The 23,426-nt window shown below is 38.7% G+C and overlaps 1 protein-coding gene and 2 non-coding genes across 3 annotated transcripts; all 3 read right to left on the bottom strand.

Moving 5' to 3' along the window:
• Positions 1–3,057: 3,057 nt before the first annotated feature.
• LOC113463652 (small nucleolar RNA Z105) lies at positions 3,058–3,132 on the bottom strand. The gene has a single exon (XR_003388319.1). It is a non-coding gene; the product is annotated as a small nucleolar RNA Z105 (small nucleolar RNA).
• Positions 3,133–3,263: 131 nt separating this feature from the next.
• Positions 3,264–3,354, bottom strand: LOC113463653 (small nucleolar RNA SNOR75). The gene has a single exon (XR_003388320.3). It is a non-coding gene; the product is annotated as a small nucleolar RNA SNOR75 (small nucleolar RNA).
• Positions 3,355–9,012: 5,658 nt separating this feature from the next.
• Positions 9,013–22,452, bottom strand: LOC103721175 (cold-regulated 413 plasma membrane protein 2-like). The gene is made up of 5 exons (XM_008811254.6): positions 22,314–22,452; positions 22,055–22,237; positions 11,700–11,807; positions 10,873–10,943; positions 9,013–9,452 (listed from the first exon to the last, which is right to left on the bottom strand). Exons 2-5 carry the CDS (start codon positions 22,231–22,233, stop codon positions 9,199–9,201), a joined length of 612 nt encoding a protein of 203 aa, XP_008809476.3. The 5' UTR covers positions 22,234–22,237; positions 22,314–22,452; the 3' UTR covers positions 9,013–9,198.
• Positions 22,453–23,426: the final 974 nt, after the last annotated feature.

Genomic DNA, 23,426 nt, shown 5'->3' with positions numbered 1-23,426 from the left:
GTTTCGTTGCATCCGCAATGTAATTAAGCTAGGACTGGAACAACCGTCCTCTTTTTTTTTTTTTTTTTTTTTTTTTTTTTTTTTTTTTTTTTTTTTTTTTTTTTTTTGGTGAAAGAAAGGAGGGGAGGGGGAGGGACCAGCCCACCCGCGTAGCAGCCTCATTACTGAGCCCCCCTTCCACTAGGGAATGTTCGATACAGGTCGCAGGTTTCGCGTGCCTTCCCCGACCCGTGGGCTCACCCCACTGGGTTCACCGCCTCACGTGTGGGTACGTCACCCCAGTGCCACCTTGGTACAAGTGGAAGGAAAGCATAACCGCCAACAAGCCAGCCGAGCGTGGGGCATCCGGTCTCCTAATTTAATCGACGCCCGTACGTTTCGAACCCGGACAACTTGGGCGGAATTATCGCCCCCTTACCACCAGGCTACTACCTTGGTGGCTAACCGTCCTCTTTTCTCCTCGAAGTCCTTGATCAGGCTTCGTCTGGCTCAACTGATATTATGCCTACCAAGAAAAAACACCTCCAACTACGTCATAATGGCTAATCATAATGGTAATTTTGATCTTTAGTACGTCAATTACATATAATATTGTTGATTGTTCACTGTTGAATGAGACGGAGGCCTAAAACTATTTATGTTTGCCAGCCTTTATGTTTAGATGTGGTTTGGATCTTGTCTCTACAAATAATAAGAACTATTTTTCCCTTGCTTTTTCCAGAGTTCTACTAAGAAGAGCTGTGAGAGAAGGAACAAGCATTCCGATGACACTAGTAGAACACTAGCAAAGCAAGTGAGATCCAGACCATTTATCAGGGCGCATCCTTGGACATTTTTTTTTGTTGCTAAAAATGGGCATTTCATATATCACAAGTACGAATACATCCAATAAAATCGGAATACAAAATGTCCCAAAGTGCTTCGAGTATCTCTCTCCCGAGAGCCCATAAGATGGCTCGCTACATATGCCATCATCCAGTTGGCCGCCCCATTAGCCTCACAACATACATGCATAGCCTCGAATGTAACATCCTTCCTCACCATCAACCAAATATCGTGGAGCAAGAGATTAGCTCCTCCACAACTATTCAAGCCCCTGCGGATCCAGTTGATCACCGTGGCCACCGCACCAAAGACCGGACCCCTTGATAACAAATCCGGCCCCTGCCCTCCTACCTTCATCCAAAAAAAATTATCAAAATTGATCTTGAGAAAACTCATATTCTTGAACATCTGGTTGAAATAGCATTGCCGCTGCATGCCTCATTCTTGATTTGCAGAGAGATTTTGAAATATCGATGTAATTCACCAAAATGTTCATTAAATTAATGGGGAATTGATGGAATAGAATCATCTAAGTACGAGAGTATGATGTAAGGCTAAGAGAACGGATACAGTGAGTGGAGAATACATACAGTAAGTCGCTGGGAGAGTTCAGCTGGTATTGTGGGAATTGGGTTTTACCAAGTTGTCCCGATTTAGGAGTCCAAATTACTTCAAATATTGTGAAATGGTTGGGGTCCTCTCAACTAAATCAAATGGTCATAAATTTTGATTAAAAAGAAATTATTGATGCTTTCATATTTATTGATCCTATATAACAAATAATGATTTTCAGCTTCGAAGAACATTTTTTGGATTCTGCCTGCCTACCTGTCGTTTCTTTTTCTTTTAAAAATGCCTCAAAATGCCATGAAAACATGTGAAAATAAAAAACAAGAGATATCCTGCTTTCTTCTCTAATATACATATATACATATACAAATATATTCTCAAATAGACATTATACAGCTATGTTGGAATATGGTTTGATGCTTTTATTTTTTGATACGATTGTTTGATAGTTCGATAATTGAGAGGACAATAGGTAAATGATATTTGTTTAAGCAATGTTTGAACTCCAATTTGACAAAAAATATTCATGAGGATCCACTAAGAGGCTGTTTGGATAATCTTAACAAGATTCACAAGAATACAAGCAGGTTAGATCTATATTCACCGTATTCAAAATAATTTTTTCAAAGTGGGCTGGCACAAATCCTACAGGGAGAAAAAAAATAACCTCACTAATATAGAGGAAGAGATCCATTTGATATGGACCCGACCCAACATAATCCATGCAATATATTCTAGATGGATTACATCCAATTAATGCAAGATTTTGGATCCATTTTTGCAGGAATATCCAACTAGGCTCTTGATCATATTAGAGTGCTTGAAAATTTTGGATCATATCAAAAGTACTTGAAGATTCATATTAAAAGAAAGCCCGGAAACCACTCAAATCAAATTCGAATTTTTAAGAAGATAAAAATAATCAAACGAATAAGAGAGATAACAATGCACAAGATGTACCTAGCTTTGCGTAAAATCAAAGAACAGCTCACTAGCTTTGCATGATTAGCTTCATATTAAAGGAAAAGAAAATTGGCTGCGGAGTAAACGCAAAATTGCAATCAAACTGTCGCATGCGGTTGCCAAAATCTCAAAAAAAAAAAGTTCTCTTCCCCTTGCCTAATGTCTAGTAAAATATGATAAAATATACCGAAAACAATCGGCCAAGAATTGAATAGAGCCTGACAGAAGCTCGGGATATCAAAATCGAAACCATAGCATAATGAGAAATTTAAAATGACGAGGATCCAAAGTACCATCGCAAAGAAGGGGCGAGAAATCAATTTGCCCAATAATTCTCAACTTAAAATGACGAGGATCCAATGTTAACATAACAACCTAAAAAGCCAACCTCTATTTCTACTCCCAATTATTTCTCAGACTCTTACGGCCCGTACTGATCGATGCCTACAGAGCCTGGTCACGGGCAAGTTGAGAATGACCTCCAAGGCCAAATCACAAAATATATATAAAAAAGAGAAAATAATAACAAGAAAAACTCTGACGACTAATATGGAGCAACAGGCCAGAGACTACCAATTCAACTGACGCCCGATCCCTAATGAGGGGGGGTCAAAAAAATAAAACGTAATAACAAAATCAGATAAAGAAAATTATAAAAAGACTTTTTTTCGATCTATGGGATTAATATCTAACTGGCATTCAGAATGAGTAGGAGGATTATTTCACTCATCAGTGAAAAGATCTCGGGAAAAAATAGTTTCATCATTATGCCATATTCTTAAGCAGCAAAGAAACTACGATTTTTATTGCAATCAAAAGCCTGAAAACAAGATTTCTTTATTAAAAAAAAAAACTCTTGGAGAAAAACGATTAAAAGAAAGCGGAAGGAGAGGAGAGGGGGGGTTATCTCTCAGACAAATGCCTCGATTCGTCCTCATGATGATTTGAATGGAAAGATCGGACTCGTCATCTATATTTCTTTGCTCATCACCGAGAAACCCCTTGGCCCCAAGATTTAGACCATCAGACTACCCACTTTAAAACCTTGCAAACAGCTGAACAAATACAAGAAAAAAAAGGGAGAAATCAAAAGATGCGGAACAATCACCAAGGAATTGAAGAAATACATCGATCAGGCCTCCGAATTCGAAATAAAAGAAAGGGGGGCGGAGGTGGGAAGAGAAGGAGACCCGGCGGGGTTTGGTAGGGGACGGACGAGAGTGCGACGGAGAGAGGGGTGAGCGAGGGGGGCGGAAATTTATAGGCCGAGCGCTCTAATTCTAGGGTTAGGTCTCGGTTTTGCTCCATGCTTGTAGATTTACGTAAATGCCCCTAACAGTTGGAGGCGGCATCGAACCCGGTCCACAACTGCGCCTCAAAGAGCGGCGACCGGTCCACCAAAGAAATATCGGCTCTCGCTTCCCGTGAACCGACCCAAGCAGGCCAAACCCAAAACCCGATCCAGATAAGCTTCCAATGGTCAAGCCCATAACCTTCTAGAGAAGCGGGAGAAGGTAGAAAGTGACATTTAGCCTCTCATAATCTTAAAAAAGAACAAAAAAAATATAGATCAATCACTACATTGATTGAAGGAGGGAAAAAATTTAAATTTAAAATAACTAAAAGAAACCAATCATTTTCTTAAGAAAAATAAAAATAAAACAAATTTTTGTAAACTTTTTGTTTTAGATTGATGATCCAACCTGGCCAATTGTAGATAAAAGATAATTTTCGAGCCTGAGTTAAGTCGAAGCTTGAACTCATGCCTACCATATAATGTTTGATTAAAAAAAATTTTACCTAAACCCAATCCAAATTGAAAAACTATGGGACAATTTTAAATAGTGGCTTAATGACTGTTATTGATGTAAAGATGTAGAAATATATAATGATCTTTACTTTTCATTAACTTCTGCTGTAACTAAGTATCGTAGCATGTAGTAGCATGTAGTGGTCGTTATTTTTCTTCATATAAAATAATATTTATTTCAAATTTTTTTCATGAAAATTCTCTCCAAGAGTGATCACATGGTTGAAATATATATTATTTTATCTAATAAAAAATAAAAAAAATAGTGCCATTAATTTTTTTGATATCATCTATTATTTTTTTATTGTGACAATCAAAATAGTTATTATTTCAATGGTTACTGTAATATTAAAAACTCCAAGAGTTTTTTTTTTGCTGAAACGGGTTCATACAATTCGAATACGAATACACTCAATAAAATTAGAAAACAAGTTTCGAAGCGCTTTAGGCAGCTCCCCCTCTTCAGTCCATAGGATACCTTCGGAGTGACTGGCCACATAAGAGGTCACTCAGTCTGCAGCTCCGTTAGCCCCTCTGAATACATACTTAGTCTGAAAGGCCATATCATCACTCACCATAGCCCGAATATTTCGAAATAGAGGATGTCCCCCTCCGCCACCAGGGCCACCTTGGATCCAATTAATCATAGTGGTCAAGTTGCCCTCCAATATGACCGAGCTGGTCTGTAGTGTGCGCCGAGCATGGCTCAGGCCAGCCTAAGCCGCCCGTAGCTTTGCTCCCGAAATTGAGGTATCGAAGATCTGGTAGCCACTAGCAGCCACTATCCTATAATTCAGGTCTCTAATGACGAAACCAGCACCTCCTCTATTGTCGCTGTTCAGCACACATCCATCGAAATTGACCTTGAGAAACCTCGGAGGGTGCGGGCTCCCAGGTGAAAAACATCATACAAGGCGCTACCTGAGCAGAAGGGGAGCTTCATATGTCCCGAGCTATCGAGGGTCCATATGCCAAGCCTGCATGAATGATCTCTACTTCTTCTACCCGGGCGCGCTTCATGACGAATCTCAAGGACGAACTACTCTTGCCAAACGTCTGAGCATTCCTAGCCAACCAGATCTAGTAAGCCGTACAGGTCGCCCCAACGGCCACCTGGCGCATCTGGGGTGCGTTGGACCACCGACGAATCGCTTGTAGGAAAGATCCCATCTGGCCGCAAGCATCTTGTGGGATCTTGACAAGTCTCCAGACTCCCCTAGCCCACATGCACTGGAATAGGGCATGATCCACCGTCTCGTCCACCTGAGAATTCGGACACTGGGGTTGAACGCCAAGTCCTCTTCTGCTCAGTAATAATTTTGTCGGCAGGCGTTCCCAGGCCACCTTCCACAGAAATAATTACCCGCAGGTAGAGTCCAAAACTCCATATCCAAGCACAATCCATCCCGAGCCTGTGCTCCTGCTGGAGGGTGTGGAAGACATCTCCCACCCTGACACTAGCTCTACAGGACATGCTCCAAACTCTCACATTTGGGCCAACACACCCCGGAATCAAGAGCGATCGAACATGCTTTACAAGGTGCTCTCCAAATACCCGACCAATCATGCCGACATCCCACTCCACCCCCTCTGGGCTAAGGAGATTGCAAACTCGAAGTTCGTCAGCAGCCTCGATGCTGAGCATGATTGGCCAGAGTCTCAAAGGAAGAGAGTTCACCCACGAGTCCTCCATCACATCCACATTCTGCCCACGCCGATTAGCCATCTGGTGTTGGCCAAGGCGGTGGGTATATACCTGCGAATCTCGCCGCAAGTAAGAGCACCTTCGTCTACTCGAGGTCGCTCCATTAGTTTGCACCCGGCCGTACCTAGCTGCCATGACTGATTCCAAAGATCCTGCGGCTCAAGGATAAACCTTACCGCATGACGAGCAATGAGTGCCTCTCGTTTCTTTAGGAGGGATTGCACCCCAGCCCTTCCTCGCGGACTGGTGCGCAGACTCTCTCCTAGGCCAACAAGTGCACTCCATGGCCACTTCCATGCGAACCTCATAGGAAGTTCCGAAGAAGCTGATCGATCTTCATCAGCACTGCCTTAGGAACAACAATATTAGACATGAGCTAGACAGCATGGGACACAAAACCGACTTGACTATTGTCAGCCTGCTTATCATAGATAGAGATGACATCCTCTAGCCCTCTAGCCTGTCCTGGACCCATTGCACCAGCTCGGAACACTCCACCACCTGCAACCTCCTCCCCTTGATAGGTACCCTAAGGTAGCTCTATGACCCCTCCTGCTCCCGCATCTCGAGAATCCTCCTGATCTCTCGCCTCACCTGCACCTCCATCCGCGGGCTGAAGCAAATGGTTGATTTCTGAAGGTTCACTAACTCCAAGAGTTTCTTTACAACGAAAATAATGGTTGTCAATTATTATAATGGTCAATAATAGTTCCAATTTGGGGAAAATTATAGCACATCATTTTAAGCTATGCTTTGGAACAAGTTCATGAGGATTTTATTGGAACATTTAAGATAGGAGAAAAAATATATATTTAATTAAAAAGTTAGGAATTTCTAATATTACTTTTTCTTACAAGTTTCATCATCAATATATATTTAGGAAGGCAGTTCTAGAATTTTATAAAAGTTTGGTTATCAGGTGATCTCACGTAATAAGAAAAATAGACAGTCGGGCCACATTGCAACGGATTGAAAGTCTTGATGGCTAATTGATACTTTTCAAATTTTTGGGATCTAAGTGTACCCCAGACTTATGGGGGTGTATCTATAATTTTTCAGAATATATTTTTTTAGAATTCTTTTAGAGAAAGAAAATAAGGGAGGTCCATCCATATTATAATTATGTAGGCTAAAATGGTTGGAGATGCATCATTTGAGATTTGAATCTAGATTTTTTTTTTTGGTTGCTAGACAAAGGGTGCAAGGTGCTAGGGAGAGACCCAGTTGCTGAATTCCAATAAAATAGATAGAAAGAAGAAGATATCTAAAGGAATAAAGAGCAAGGTGCTAGGGAGAGACCCAGTTGCTTTACATCAATTTCACTTTAAATGGCACTTTGTTTCATTAAATGGCACTTTTGATGATACCAAATCAAAGGGATTTATGAGAATACACCACACCAGCGACTTGTGGAGTGATTTACTTGATTTACTTGGCTCTGGAATCCTTAAATAAATCTATAAGTGCGGTGCACCATCCATATTGGCGCAGCAATCATCACATTTAAAATTTTAAGACTGAGATTAACAACCTCTTTTCTTTGTAATCCTCTCAACAAAACCAAAGACATAGAAGTCCACTTCCACCCCTTTTGGAATACATACCAATAATACGGATGGCATCCAAGTATCTCTTATGTTATTGACCCCCAAGAAATTTAAAAAGCCAGTGATCTAGGAGAATCATAAGACATAATATCATAAACCAAATTAGCCACTTTAAATAGATTGGAAGGGGGTTTGTGATTAGAATCTATCATATTCCAGACTTGATCATTGTCTAACTTCTGGAAGCCATGATTTTAACTTTCCTATATGTTCTATTGCATTGAACTTTTCAGATAACACCTTGAGACGTACGAGGATTCAGTGACTCTTAAGGATTTCACACTTTTTTGACCTAATGGTACGATAATATTTAGGTCTAGAAATGGAGACATAGCTTCCGCCTTAAAAGAAATTAGGCCAACACAATGTAGAAGTCGCGGTTTAGTTCTAGAATAGTATGACCCTCGACTTGAATTTCCTACAAGTTACTATTGTAGCAAAAATTTAACATTTTTTAACTAGAAGACAAATTTGATCTGGATTTGAGTAAAAGGCATTGCACTCTGTTTTCTTATTCAATTGATGAAAACAAAAAGAATATAAAGATCTTCCTTCTATTCTACTATTTTATTATTATCGTCATTATTATTAATAGTATTGCTGTTATTATATTATTATTATAGCATTGTTGTTGTTTTTGTTATTATTGTGCTATTTGGAGCGGAAGGAAGAAATTATCTGCTCATTGGATGAGTCAGCCATTACTTACCATCATTTATCAAGTTTCTCTTAAACTAGAAGATTTTACTAAATCTTTTATATGCCATGCTCGTAGCCTAAATTGGGACAACAAGGAATGAAACAATATGTTTACCAAGCTCTAAAAGTAAAGAACGGAACAAACTTCATGGTTTTAATACAGGTCGTCAAACTCGTTGGATAGAATACAATGTTTTGTTATGTACCAAACTTCCCAAGAAGACTTTTGAACCCCCTCGGTGCCAATTATTTATGTAATTAACTTGAGTGTTATATTGATTAATTTCAATCATCGTGCCTATTATTTTGACACATTTCTCTCATCGTGGTTCCTCCACGTACGTAATCAAGGTTGCACATGAAGGATGATGCTAAACCTGACATACAATGACGACCATTTCTTTATCAACTCAAGCATTTGGAATCAATTGATTATTCAACATGATATCAAGAAACTGATTTGCTACAGAATTGTGAATGCAAATCTTCTCCAGATGCATCATTTATTTGGTTAACCTAATTATCATCTCGACCCAATTAAGTCATTATGTTTATCATCTTGACTCATTTTTCAATTATCCTGATTCCTCCATGAAATAGACAAGACCGCACATGAACTCCAGCATTTGGAATCAAATGGTTAACATCTTGGAAATGCGGCCTTATTTTATTTATTGTTTTTGGTACATCGGCAACTCATACACAATGGGTGTGAATGCAGCAGCTCATAAAATCAGAAAAGAGCTCTCTAATTCGGTCATATAAATTAACCAGAGAAAAGCATGCATGGGTGCACCAAAATCCCAATGCAATGCATACCGAATCTGCCAGACTTCATCCCCAGAACAAGAAAAATATCCCTATTTAAGCACAAAACCATTATTTCAAAGAGAAGCCTATCTCAATATTTTGGTGGTTCATTAGAAAGACGACCATAGGAAATCCACAATCTCAAAATAACCAAATCCGACCGTCCCAACAACGGCAAACAAAACATTTCCAGAGCTGGAACGAGGAGGCTACATGAAACGCAGCACCAAGCACCAGACAGGATAGACGAACAAGAGAATGATACCTACAGTATTTGATATGCCATGACTCCTCGTGAATGAGTTTCTGAAGCCCCCTGATGCTCGGATGTGCTCTTGAAGCAGGTAGCAGCCAATGACCAAACATATGACGACGCCAACTAGGCCGTCCCTGATTGTGTGGGCAAAGAAGCTAGGGGAAACCACGAGAAGAAGGATCAACGATGCGGGCATCTCCAACCAGTCTGGATCAACAGGAACAATGTTCACATAAGAAAGGATCCAATTTTTTTGATCAGTTACCTACAGTATTATGATGTCTTAACATGTTATAATACATCATGTATAGGTATCCTTCTGTTAAGTGCACCATGCCAGGGCACTTCAGCATGGGATGATGTGGAATCATGCGCCTATACTACGTTTACTCATGCAAATAAAGGAGGAAGGAAGATCAACATATTTGAAAGAAGCAATGTATACAACTATAAGGTGGATCATTTAGCAAGATTTCAAAGGATATAGTTTCAAAAATAATCTACACAAAGGATAGGAGAATGCTGACATAACTTCTCCACGATCCAAGATATTTGTGGTTCAAAAGTTTTGAGCATGACCGTATATAGACATTCAGCAGAAATTTATCACTAAATAAATAGTATGATGATTCAGGAGTTTCCACAGGAAGCAAGACCCATAGGATGATGCTTTAATGTTTGGAGGCACCAAAGCACAATGGTACAAGGTAGCTTGGATAAATCCTCCTCCTTGAATGGTTAATCTCCTTTTTTTTTATCCTTCTTTTCAGTGTGTATATGTGTAATGACCCTGAAAATGGTTAATCAGCTTGTACAATATATGATAGGCATGCAAATACTTGCGGACACAGTTTATACACCAGACTCAATTCAGAGTTGAAAGGTGGAAATATTGTTAATTTAGCAAAAGACTTTGAAGTGTTCAATTGATTATGCATTAGTGCTTCTGGTAAGAGCAGAAAACATGCCTTACAAACCAAACTCATATAGATGGGGAGACACTCATGTAATATGGTTGCAATTATGTGCGAGTCCATCAACACCAAGAACGAATTAATGCCTCTGATCATAAAGCATTTTCTTCCAAACCAGGGAAAAAAGAAACAGAAAAAGAAGCAAACATAATTTGAGCTAAAATAACATCTGGGGTAAATAAACAAATAAATAATTACATAAATCTCTCATTGGTCGTACAGAAAGGAGACTGTCATATTTTCAGGTTGAAAGGGTAGTTGGTAACATCTTGTGCTTCCTATTGTAGAGTGGGTTACATAAATATCGACCATTCCAATTCCATACATGACCAACACTTCTTAAATTTCAAGATGCTGCATTTCATAAATAGCAAGGAGGAAAAAATAACTTATGAAAAGTCAGCAAATATAAATCTCAAAACCACAATTCTCTATTACTGATTGGGAATTGACAAAGATTAAACAAATAAAACATTTGTACAAAGAAAAAGGAAAAAGAAAAAAATAGAACCAATTATAAGTGCATGAACAAATAGACACATTATGACTAAACAATTGCTGATAATTAAGACCTTCAGAGTATTTGTGCCGCTAAGGGGATACTAGAAACAGGAACATGATAGATCAAGCTAGATTAACATTAAAACATATACCTGGAAATTGCCGGGGAAAGAAGAGTCGCAGCACAACAGCAATAAATGCAATCCATTTACCAACCTCCCCCCTGCAAAATATCTCAATAAAATTGAAGACCAAACCATGGGAAAATATATCATAAACAACAAGACTTGTCTGATCTGTTCAGTGGCACTTCCAAGTTTCCTTCTCAATTAGTTAATACATAACCAAGGCTAAATCCTCTGAGATTATTATATAAAAAATTAAACCATTTCTCACAGTCTCCTATCAAACCTTTACAAAAAAATCTGTAGCCCATTCAGTACCCCCATACCCAGACATTTTTTCAACCATTTAACTTCCTCCAAGGAAGAGCAGTTCTGGCCTAAATTGTCATCCAATACATAATAGTTGTCTATCATTACTTTATATATCCAATAACAAACCATATCTAATATAGCCATTGTTCATCCTAGTATCATACTTGCGAGCCTTCTCCACTGCCTAACATCCTGATGCTATGTCAAAGGTGACCTGACTATTGTTTTTTGAAATTATTTTTTGAATCCCAATGGAGTTTGATTAAATACTACCCTGAAGGCATATCTACACTTCATTTACCTCAATTTAATCCTATCAGGAATGTACTCATTTATCTGTCCATCATTCAGTAAAGTTGATTCAAGGTGAAAAATATTCCCACTACATATTTTACCAACACTAATTACATCCTTAAATCCTCTCATATTCCCGCTACACTGGTACCTTAAGTTATTTGTTCTGGTTCACCTAATTTTTGAACCTTCATTCTGCAGGTCATCCACAGAAAAAACCAATATAAAAGAAAGAAAAGGATAGTCACCTCAGTAAAGAAAACAGCACAGATGGCAAGCTCAAGAAAATGTAAGGAACTAAAAGTGCAGTCAACATGTTTGTCCTCCAGTTTGTCCGGTCCAATACCAACAGATATCTGCAGTAAGAAGACACACAAAAAACTAAATTATTAACTTCAGAAGTAAGGTAAAACAATCAAATCAATAGAACAGTATTGTGGCAGCACATATAGGCACTTCTAACAAGTTTATTGTTTAAAAAAAAAGGCTGAATATGTATATCTGTCTGTATATGATACAGAAGATTCCAGACATCCCAAAAACTCTGGGGTGTTGGTAAAAAAACTGTCCCAGAAAATTTTAAATCTATAATACTCTACTTCAATAAATAATAGGCAGAAATAGGCTTACAGAAAATAAATAGAGAAAGTGGAAAAATGGAACCCGAGATGCTGAGGCGTGGTATGTTGGTCACTTTCCTTGAAGTAGATTTCATCGCCTTACAGTGCACTAGGCTTGGATGGCGTTCTACTCCTGAGATACAACAGCCTCTCGCACTGTTCCTTCTGCCTCAATGATTTGCACGGATCAAAGAAGCTTTCGAACCCAGAATCAGTATGCAGCAAGCCCGTTGATTGAAAGAAAAACAGCAAACAGGGAGAATAGAAGTTCTCTGTTTTCAATTTTTTTTATATCCTGTCTAATCCGAAGAGGTCTATTTATAGACTTCTTCGGGACAGACGCGACCCAAAAACGATCCAACGGTCGAAACCGGTAAGAAAGTTTGAAAAAACACTGGGAGTATGGCCAGCGGATGCGAGGTTGGTTGCGAAGAGGTGCTAACGAGGAAGCGACGTGGCTCCTCGTGCTATGGGTGCGAGGCACGGCCCACGCACCTCTTGGCTCATCGTACCCGTTGTCCGACCTCGGCTCCTCTGGGCTCATCACACCTGTGGTCCGACCTCGGCCTCGGCTCTTCGCGCTTCAGTTGAGGTGGGTCGGACGAGCACAGGCACACAGAACCTCGGACGAGCAGGGGCAGGGCCCAGCGAGCACAAGCACATGCGCAAAGAACCTTCGCTCGGACAAGCACAGGCACAGCTCGGCTGCAGAGAACCTCGGCTCGGACAAGCTCGGCTGCAGAGAACCTCGGCTCGGACAAGCACATGCCCAGCTCGGCTGCAGAGAACCTCGGCTCGGACAAGCACAGGCACAGAAAACCAAGCTTTACATAATAGAAATAAAAAGGAGGGAATGGGAATCGAACCTGTTATCTCATCCCCACCCAAACAACGCACCAACCACCAAGCCAAACTCCCTTATTAACATATATGTATAATATATATATTTTAAGTATGAAAACTTTTAATCATTATTTAATAAAAATCTAACATTCCCCCACCTGATTAAAATGTTTTCAAAACTTTATAAAATAAAAAATAGTCAAACCGGGCTTGTTTATGTCACGACTTCAATAAAGGTAGCTTGCGGCTTTGAACCTTTACCTAGTGAAAGTATATTTTCATCTGAAAGGTAAAGTGGTAGCTAAAAAGCTTTGAACCAAATCCTTTGGTTCAGATTTCTATATACTTCACCCATGACAAATGCAAATACTGGGTTCATTATAGGTGGTGCTTTTTCTGGCCTTATGCACCAATATCTCAGTTTCATGAGTGCTCTAGGGGTTAAACCCTTATCCCCATAGACTGCGGCCACACAGTCACACTCACATAGGTGAGTCCTCTAAGGGTGCTCGCAGCACAGCACCTTGCCATAGTCTCGGACTCATTCAGAGTTTTAAACTCTTCCGTATACCTCTGCTGTATTTAGCACTCACATCACAGGGAGAGACCAAATGACATAAAGTCATTTTATTATATTGCTAACTAATCATTAAACAACTTGTTTTTTCCGTTGAACCTTTCGTCTTGGGATCTCCAGTCAGAAAAGGTTGGGTTGCCATTGTCAATGATTCCTTATGGGTTTCAGTCCCATCCCCTTTGATGTTTCTATGACTTTGCTTCTAGCCAGTCCTTTAGTTAAAGGATCTGCTAGGTTATCTTTAGATCCAACAAATTCCAAAGTTATGATACCATTTTTAATTAGGTATCTAATAGTCTTATGTCTCACACTAATGTGTCTTCTGTTTCTCTTGTTATACTCAGTATTTCTACAAGTATTAATTGCAGCTTCATTATCACATAACAAAGAGATAGCAGGTATAGGCTTTTCCATAATAGGTATTTCAGACATAAGATTCTTAAACCATTCTGCTTCTTGACTTGCAGAATCTAAGGCTACAATCTCAGCCTCCATAGTGGATCTTGTGATCACAGTTTGTTTGGATGATCTCCAAGCAACAGCTGCACCACCCAACATGAATATGTATCCACTAGTTCCTTTTCGATTCACTGAATCAGTGATCCAACTAGCATCACTGTATCCTTCAAGTACAGCGGGAAATCTTGAGTAATGTAAACCATAATACATGGTACCTCTCAAGTATCTAAGTACTCTATCCAGTGCTTCCCAGTGACTAAGACTAGGGCAACTATTAAACCTACTAAGCTTTCCTATAGCATAAGAAATGTCAGGTCTACTTGTATTTGCAACATACATCAGTGTCCCAATAATTTGAGCATATTTCTCTTGGGCCACTGGATCACCTTTATTGCACTTCAAGTTCAAACCATGCTCATAAGGTGTACTCACTGGTTTACAGTTGTACTTATCAAACTTCTTCAATATTTTCTCAATATATTGTGATTGATCAAAAATTATACCATCAGGTATTCTGGTAATCCTGTTACCAAGAATTACCTCTGCCTGACCTAAATCTTTCATATCAAAATTATTAGACAAGAAAGTTTTGATATCAGTCACCATATTCATATCAGTACCAAAAATTAAAATATCATCAACATATAAACACAAGATAATACATGAATCATTTTCTAACTTTGAATATAAGCACTTATCTGATTCATTTGCTTTAAAGCCATAAGAAACAATTATTTTATCAAATTTCCTATGCCATTGCTTAGGAGCTTGTTTTAAACCATAGAGGGATTTGACTAACCTACAAACTTTTTTTTCCTGTCCTTGAGCCACATATCCCTCTGGCTGATCCATATAGATCTCTTCCTCTAAATCACCATGAAGGAAGGCAGTCTTGACATCCATTTGATGAATTATCAAATTATGGATTGAAGCCAGTGCAATTAAAGTACGAATTGTGGTTATCCTAGTCACAGGAGAATATGTATCAAAGTAGTCAATACCCTCTTTCTGAGAAAAGCCCTTAGCAACTAATCTTGCTTTATATTTTTCAATAGAACCATCAGGTCTTAATTTCTTCTTAAATATCCATTTACAACCTATAGCCTTACTACCAGGTGGTAAGTCAGTTAAAAACCATGTTTTATTAGTCATAAGTGAATTCATTTCGCTATTAATAGCTTCCTTCCAAAACATAGAATCTAATGAGTTCATAGCATCTTTATAAGTTTTAGGATCATCTTCAACCATAAAAGTATAGAAATCAGATCCAAAATCTTTCTTTTTCCTAATTCTTTTTCCTTTACCAAGTTCATTAATATCATTAAGTTCATTTTCATTTTCATTATTAGGAATAATTAGAGAATTAGATGGCGAACTACAAGATGCATCATTAGATCTATCTATTACATGCTTTTCTATTTTATCCTTAAATGGAAAAATGTCTTCAAAGAAAGAAGCATCTTTAGATTCAATTATAGTATTCTTTTCTATGCCATTAATATCAGAACTAATGACTAAGAACCTATAAGTAACACTATTAAGAGAATAACCAAGAAACACAGCATCAAAAGTATTAGGTCCTAATTTTCTTTTCTTGATTAAAGGAATATTAACCTTAGCCAAACAACCCCAAACTTTTACAAAGTTTAGGTTAGGTTTTCTTCCTTTCCAAAGTTCATAAGGAGATTCATTAGAACTTTTAAATGGAACCCTATTAAGCAGAAAACATGCAGTAAGCATTGCTTCCCCCCACCAAACCTCAGGTAAACTTGAGTTGGCAAGCAAAGATCTTACCATATCTTGCAGAGTCCAATTTTTCCTTTCAGCCACTCCATTAGACTGAGGTGAATAGGGAGGTGTAACTTCATGTAGAATTCCATTAACTCTACAGAATTCATTCAAGTCATTAGAGGTGTATTCTCCTCCTCTGTCTGACCTGAGAATCTTTATTTTCTTGTCAAGTTGATTTTCTACTAAAGATTTATAACTCTTAAACATCTCAAATGCTTCATCTTTAGATTTTATTAAATAAACTTGACAATACTTAGAATAATCATCTATGAAGGTAATGAAATACCTTCTACCCCCTTTAGTCAAAGTTCCATTTAGATCACATACATCTGAATGTATTAATTCTAATAAAGTTGAATTTCTATTTACTATTTTAAATGGTTTTCTAGGTTGTTTAGATTGAACACAAATTTGACACCTTTCCTTTTCATTTAATGAAACATTAGGCAATAAACCAGAGCTAATCATTCTTTTAATAGTATTATTATTCACATGTCCTAATCTAGCATGCCAAAGAGATGAAGAACATATTGAAAGCACAATTTTATTATTATTATCAGAAGAAAAATCCAAAGATACATTATTTATTACATACAAGCCATCACACTCATAGCCTTTGCCTACAAATGTTCCATTCTTTGTTATAATCACTTTCTTAGATTGAAATAACAAAGAATAACCACTTCTATTTAGAAGAGAACCACTGATCAGATTCCTCCTTCCATCGGGCACATGGTACACATTAAATAGTGTAAGCACATTCCCAGACGTAAGCCTTAGAAGTACTTTTCCAGTTCCAAGCACTCGTGCCGAGGTGGAGTTCCCCATAGTTACTGTTAGGCCGCTGCGGACCTGATAAGTAGTAAAAAGGGTATGATCAGTACACATATGAACATTCGCACCTGTATCCACTAACCAATCGGTAGAGCAAATTGCCAAATTTAATTCTGGACTTAAAGTTACATACCGATCATCAGTACTAGTAGGACCAGTACTGGATAGCACCATGTTGGTTTGTGGATTTGCAGGTTGAGAAGGTGCATGTTCATAGTTCTGATACTTCTTCTTCTTCATCCGGCATACTCGAGCCATATGACCGAGTTTCCCACAATTGTAGCAAATCGGCTTCCGATCATTCTTATTGATATGATGTTTTGGCTTCATAGGTTTTCTTTTGTTTTTAGGTCCACCCTTTTCAAATTTGGAGTTCTTGAATTTATGGGTCTTATTCTGGCCTTCTACAAAGTTCACCTTGGTTAGAAGCTCAGGATTCATGAGTTGCTCATTATCTTTCTCAAGGTGTTGTTCTTGGATCCTAATGGCAGACAATAGAGTTTTCATTGTCATATCCTCGGTTTTATGTTTCAGGGATAACCCAAAGTCTTTCCAAGAAGGTGGGAGCTTGTCAATGGTACAAGCAACTTGAAGGCTCTCAGTTATTCCCATTCCCCTTAAGCCTAATTCATGATAAATCACTGTTAACTCATGGGCTTGGTCAACTACGGGCTTGGTGTCAACCATTTTATAAGACAGGAATTGACTAGCAGCATACTTGTCCATTCCGGCATCTTGGATACCATATTTCTTATTAAGATCATCCCAAATCTCCTTGGAGGTTTTAAAAGTGCAGTAGACATCAAAAAGGGGATCAGTAAGATAGGACATAATCCTTCCCCTACACAGGTAGTCTTTCTTCTTAAATTCCTCCAAATTACAAGTTCTAGCTGGTTCATTCTCTTCCTCATTTGGAGGAGAGTCAAAGATTATGGAAAATAACCCAAGTGTGGTTAAGAAGATATCCATCTTCTGTCTCCAACGTTTAAAGTTATTTCCATTAAATTTTTCAGGAGGAACCGGGTCACTTGCATTGGCCATTGGGGTAACTCTAAGTACTAGCCTATTATATGTAGGAAATAATCTACTTCAAGAATGTTGGTAAAAAAACTGTCCCAGAAAATTTTAAATCTATAATACTCTACTTCAATAAATAATAGGCAGAAATAGGCTTACAGAAAATAAATAGAGAAAGTGGAAAAATGGAACCCGAGATGCTGAGGCGTGGTATGTTGGTCACTTTCCTTGAAGTAGATTTCGCCGCCTTACAGTGCACTAGGCTTGGATGGCGTTCTACTCCTGAGATACAACAGCCTCTCGCACTGTTCCTTCTGCCTCAATGATTTGCACGGATCAAAGAAGCTTTCGAACCCAGAATCAGTATGCAGCAAGCCCGTTGATTGAAAGAAAAACAGCAAACAGGGAGAATAGAAGTTCTCTGTTTTCAATTTTTTTTATATCCTGTCTAATCCGAAGAGGTCTATTTATAGACTTCTTCGGGACAGACGCGACCCAAAAACGATCCAACGGTCGAAACCGGTAAGAAAGTTTGAAAAAACACTGGGAGTATGGCCAGCGGATGCGAGGTTGGTTGCGAAGAGGTGCTAACGAGGAAGCGACGTGGCTCCTCGTGCTATGGGTGCGAGGCACGGCCCACGCACCTCTTGGCTCATCGTACCCGTTGTCCGACCTCGGCTCCTCTGGGCTCATCACACCTGTGGTCCGACCTCGGCCTCGGCTCTTCGCGCTTCAGTTGAGGTGGGTCGGACGAGCACAGGCACACAGAACCTCGGACGAGCAGGGGCAGGGCCCAGCGAGCACAAGCACATGCGCAAAGAACCTTCGCTCGGACAAGCACAGGCACAGCTCGGCTGCAGAGAACCTCGGCTCGGACAAGCACATGCCCAGCTCGGCTGCAGAGAACCTCGGCTCGGACAAGCACAGGCACAGAAAACCAAGCTTTACATAATAGAAATAAAAAGGAGGGAATGGGAATCGAACCTGTTATCTCATCCCCACCCAAACAACGCACCAACCACCAAGCCAAACTCCCTTATTAACATATATGTATAATATATATATTTTAAGTATGAAAACTTTTAATCATTATTTAATAAAAATCTAACATGGGGTACATTACTGATCTACACAGTTATAAAATGGAACAGAAAAGTTGCATAAAAGTGAGGCAAATTCTAACTAAAGATGCATGCGACATCACATAAGCATCAATACAAAGTCTATGGCAACAGCTATAACAATTCACTATCTCTCCCTTCAATGAAGTTACATTACGGCATCCAAGGAAAACAACCAAGCATCAAGAAAAATTAACAAAACTGCAGCTTGTTTTGTTCAAGTCACAAAAACCAAGCATTTCCTGGTACATATACTGTTGTTTTAATCTCAGTATAACTGAGTATCATCGTCTGATGTCAGAACATTTGGATCCAGCAGATACAGAACAACCAACAGAGAAGTCATAACTGATTGACCAAACCCCAGTTCCCATGTGAAAGTACAAATAACAATGTTTTAGCTGTTTTATTTAATTATAAAGCATCTCCTGGCACAGGCACTGCTGTTTAATCAAAGCATAACTGTGTATACTCATCAGATGTCAGAACATTTAGATCCAGCAGATACAGAACAACCAACAATGAAGTCATAACAGATTAAAGTAAACCTAGTTCCCCTTTGAAAGTACAAGCAATAATGCCTTAGCCGTCTTATTTAATTATAATATGTAAATACTCTCAACACATAAGTAGAAAGTTGCAATCCGTAACATTAAGCTGAAAAAATGAAATGTAAAAGTATAAACAGCTAGAGTTTACATAGATAAGTAGGAAAGATTGCTGATGGAAGAGCTTTAAAAATCCCAGATGTTCCTAAGTAGGCAATGGAGTTATGTGCGCATCTTTAGAGGAAAGTCTACAAGAGAGGAAGAAAATATGTTCTCACAAATTTGGATTTTCTTTGCGATGGATTACATGTCATGCCTCCATCTTAAGGAGGAATACTCCACATGCCCCTTTCTTTCCTAATTGTCTCTTCTTTTTCTTCTCAGTATGCAAATCTAAGTATTGAAGCAACATGAATTCAGGACATCAAAATCTTCAGCAAATAATGGGATCTGAAGAGTACTTTATAGCATCCAAAGCTTGAAAGGCTTAAAAATGCATTTGTATGTGGCAAGTATGTCGAAGTTCATTAAGTATATTGCCTACACATATTGTGTTTCCTTTCCTTTTGTTTCTTCTTGCTTTGAGTGTTCTGCTATAACCCCCTGGCATCATGTATGTATAATAATTTATTGCCTTCAGTTGTGCTGATGTATTTCACATTTCTTTTAAGCCTTTATAATCTAAATAACACGTCCTAAAATCCTGATCAGGAGCTTTCATGAAATCATCAAAGAACAATTCCCAAAAGTCAAAGCATCCATAGCTCATATCCACCTTTTGAATTAGAAATCAAAATTATCCTCTGCATGTTTGTAGATCATCAACCTATCCTACCAAATCACTATTGGAAGTTTAGATCTTCAAAGCTTTCATCAAAACGTGAACCAGAGCTCTGGTCAGATGTCCATGTGAAAGCTTTCCCTCTATCCAATTCTTTTCCATTCCATTTTCAATTAATGGTGATAGAAAAGAAACTTTTCCGACCACCATGCTCTTGCTAGGGACTTGCACCACTGGCAACATGAACCGCTAGGACAAAATGTTTAAACGATCAAAGATCGCATTAAGGTGAATTGAGTCTTTAGTCTAACACATCCCAACTGAAGCTTCCTTATTATAGTTCTTTCCCATTCTCTAGCCACTGAACAGTTACAAATATATGGTTTTCTCACCACAAAGCTCTTACCAAAGGCTTGCACCACTAAATCCATAAGCAAAACTAGCTATACACTTTTAAGCTCTTATTTTTCCTCATGATTCATCTCTGAGCGTCCTGGCAGCCATTGAGTATGAATATAAGAAAAAGAAAAATAAAGTAGCCCAACTATGATTGTGCACGATATGAACCTTTCTCCCACTAATTTGTCTTGAATGATCTCCAGCCCCAGATTAACCCATACCTAGCTGTTCATTTCATTCTTCGCATAAGGAGCAACTATCTCCGTCTCCTAGATTCTTCTGTAGGTTGGTGAAAGCCACTCACTTGTCTTAGTCTTGCCTGCTCGGTTTTCATCCTGAGCACCATAATTGCAACAGTTCTGGTCATTCATAACCTTATATTAATAGTTCTGTTGAGGCCTGCTGCTGCATAACTTCTCCAAGCACAGACTTTTTTTAAGACTTTCGGTTTTGTTTGCATTTCATTTGAGTGAGTTCTTGAACAACCCTCATGCACTTCTCATTGATTCAAGGTAATATTTTGAATCCCTTATTTAACTAGATTACACCTACAATATAGTCCAATCCCATTTTCTAGAACCAAATCTGGATTTTAAGAAAAATGAGTCTTTTTCTTTTTGGCGCGGAAGGAGGGGGGTTGTCAACCCTAATAGTACATCAGGTCCATTGTGGAATCAAGCATGTAATGGTTTTATATTCCCCACGATGATATAAGGTATAGGCCTTCTTGCTATCCAATTTAGACTAATTCAGGTATAGCATAATGAGTGAATTAGAACGACTTATGCCAGCACCAAACATTAATTTATAGATGAAGACATAAAGAAGAAGCACTATCCATGTTTGCATCCTTGAACGCAACAAATGATGATATTTGAACAAAGGAACACAAACTTCATCGATATCATGAAACCAGCCAATATTTTCAGGAAAACCTGTTCATCAATCGTGCTAGTAGGCAAAAAACCTTAAAAACTTTAGCCACTCGGCCCACTCCAGAAAAATTACTATTAGTTCTTTGTTGGAGTCTTCTACTCCATGGACCATCCAATATATCTCTTTTTACACGAGGCGCAGGGAAGTACCTCGCCGTTATCAAAAAATTTGTTTTAAAAGATGCAACGACATCTGTCCATAAAGACAATACCTTCAATCGCTAAGCAGTCATATGGTCATGATCTGCGCCGCTCGCATCGGGAAAAAAATGAATTGTTAGAGAGAAAAGGAGACCATTATCAAAATAAAGGCCGTATCCAACGTTTTTTTCCTCAAAAGAACAGAAAAACCCTTCAGACTCAATATCCTTATTTTTTTAGACTGATGAGAATATTATATGATTCTGAAACAAGAAACTTAGGACTTTGCAGAATAGATTTAAATCTAACACCTCAAAGATTATGGTAGAAATAATCAACTGCCACAATCAACAGATTTTCTCTTGCAATTTAAGTTAATACTAAACAAGAGAGGAATGGATCGATGATGAACAGAGAGTAACTGGTACCCGAAATGAACTTAGTTGTCATTAAAAGCATACGTACAGAGAAATCGAAAAAAGAAATCAGAATAAAGCGGTCACAGGGGAATAAAGGATCTAACAAGGCGAGTCTCACATTGCTGAAAAGGAAGCGAGGAATTGGAAGAAGGTGGTGCCGAACCCAAGTCCACTGCCAAGCTTGAAGGCATGGCTGGCGAGCTTCTTGGCCGCGATCCCGAGCTCCTTGAGATCCGACTCGATCAAATCGTCCGCCAACCTATCCGTCTTCATCTCCAGGTACCCTATCTTCCCCATCCCCCTAAGAATTTTTTCTCAATTAGAAGCAGAACTAGAAGAAGAAGAAATTTTTTTTTCTTCGAAATTTCAGAGCTCACGCTAGAAAGTTCTCGAGAGGAGGAGCAACACAAATAGGCAGGAGGGAGGCAAACGGCTGGCTGGCCGGCCCACGTTCTCTGGATCAACGTCGCAAACGTGTCCCACGCCTAGCTTATTGCCGTAGGCGAATCACGAAGACGTGTCACTTACCGCGGGCGGCACCCAGGTGCGAGTAGTGAATGGCCCTCAGGATCTTTTAACCCGTTTAATCTATTTTAATTTATTTAATAATTAAATCAGATCATTATCCAATTTAGACTCAGCTGCTTATGCTGCTTTTTTTTTTTTTTTTTTTTTTTTTTTTTTTTTTTTGGAGACGCTGATAATGTCCTATCTTTATTTATCAAAAATTTATTAATCCGAATTCGATCTATTTATTAAAAAAATAAATTTTAGATTTGAATTCGATCTTTTTATTAAATAGATAATTTAAATCAGTTGCATATAATCTATTTATTAAATAAATCAAGCAAGAATAAATAAGTTAAATAATTTTTTATTAGATTAAATATATTTAAATAGGCTAAATATATTAAGTAAGCTGGATTAAATAGATCGGAAATAGATTTACCTGATCCAATCCAACTTAATTGCTATCCTTATTGGTTTGTTCCTGTTGCTTGGTTGTATCCATTAAACTTTGCCTTTACTGGCACATGCCTTACTATCTGAGCAGCGGTATCGAGCTCGAAATTTTCAAACAGAGAGAAACGTCAAAGTAGATTATCCTTGAATTTTGAACAGGCATTTTTTTGTTAAGCTGGATATATCATACCGTTTTAGCATGACTACATCCAATAAAATCAAAAAAAAGAGGTGACGAAGAGGGGTGGAGCAGACTAGTAGCTATCACAAATCCAGCCACTAGAGTGGTGCGCAACATATGAGGCGACCCAATCAACTGCCCTGTTTTCCTCTCGATAAGTACGGATGGCCTAGGAGGCCACACAGTCCCTCAATAAGTTGCGAATATCCTACAATAATGAGTGCTCATCGCCTACCCTGGCATGGCCCTAGATCTACCCAATCACAGTTGCTGAATCTCCTTCCAGGTGAATATGATCTGCCTCCAAATTGACCCGTGCGTCGGTGATCTCTTTTCAAGCAGCTCT

Source organism: Phoenix dactylifera, chromosome 1 (genome assembly GCF_051530095.1).
Source record: "Phoenix dactylifera cultivar Ajwa chromosome 1, Ajwa_hap1_PhDact_Kaust_v1.1, whole genome shotgun sequence".
Classification (NCBI taxonomy): domain Eukaryota; kingdom Viridiplantae; phylum Streptophyta; class Magnoliopsida; order Arecales; family Arecaceae; genus Phoenix; species Phoenix dactylifera.
The sequence above is the reverse complement of the archived record's forward strand: the minus strand, read 5'-3'. Positions and strand labels throughout refer to the sequence as shown.

Excerpts from the sequence above, each read along its gene's own strand:
- LOC103721175 (XM_008811254.6), bottom strand. The coding sequence starts at position 22,233 with ATGGGGAAGATAGGGTACCTGGAGATGAAGACGGATAGGTTGGCGGAC. Across the intron at positions 11,808-22,054 it reads CTCGCTTCCTTTTCAGCAAT|ATATCTGTTGGTATTGGACC; the intron begins GTGAGACTCGCC and ends TTCTTACTGCAG. Across the intron at positions 10,944-11,699 it reads GTGCTGTTTTCTTTACTGAG|GGGGGAGGTTGGTAAATGGA; the intron begins GTGACTATCCTT and ends GATATTTTGCAG.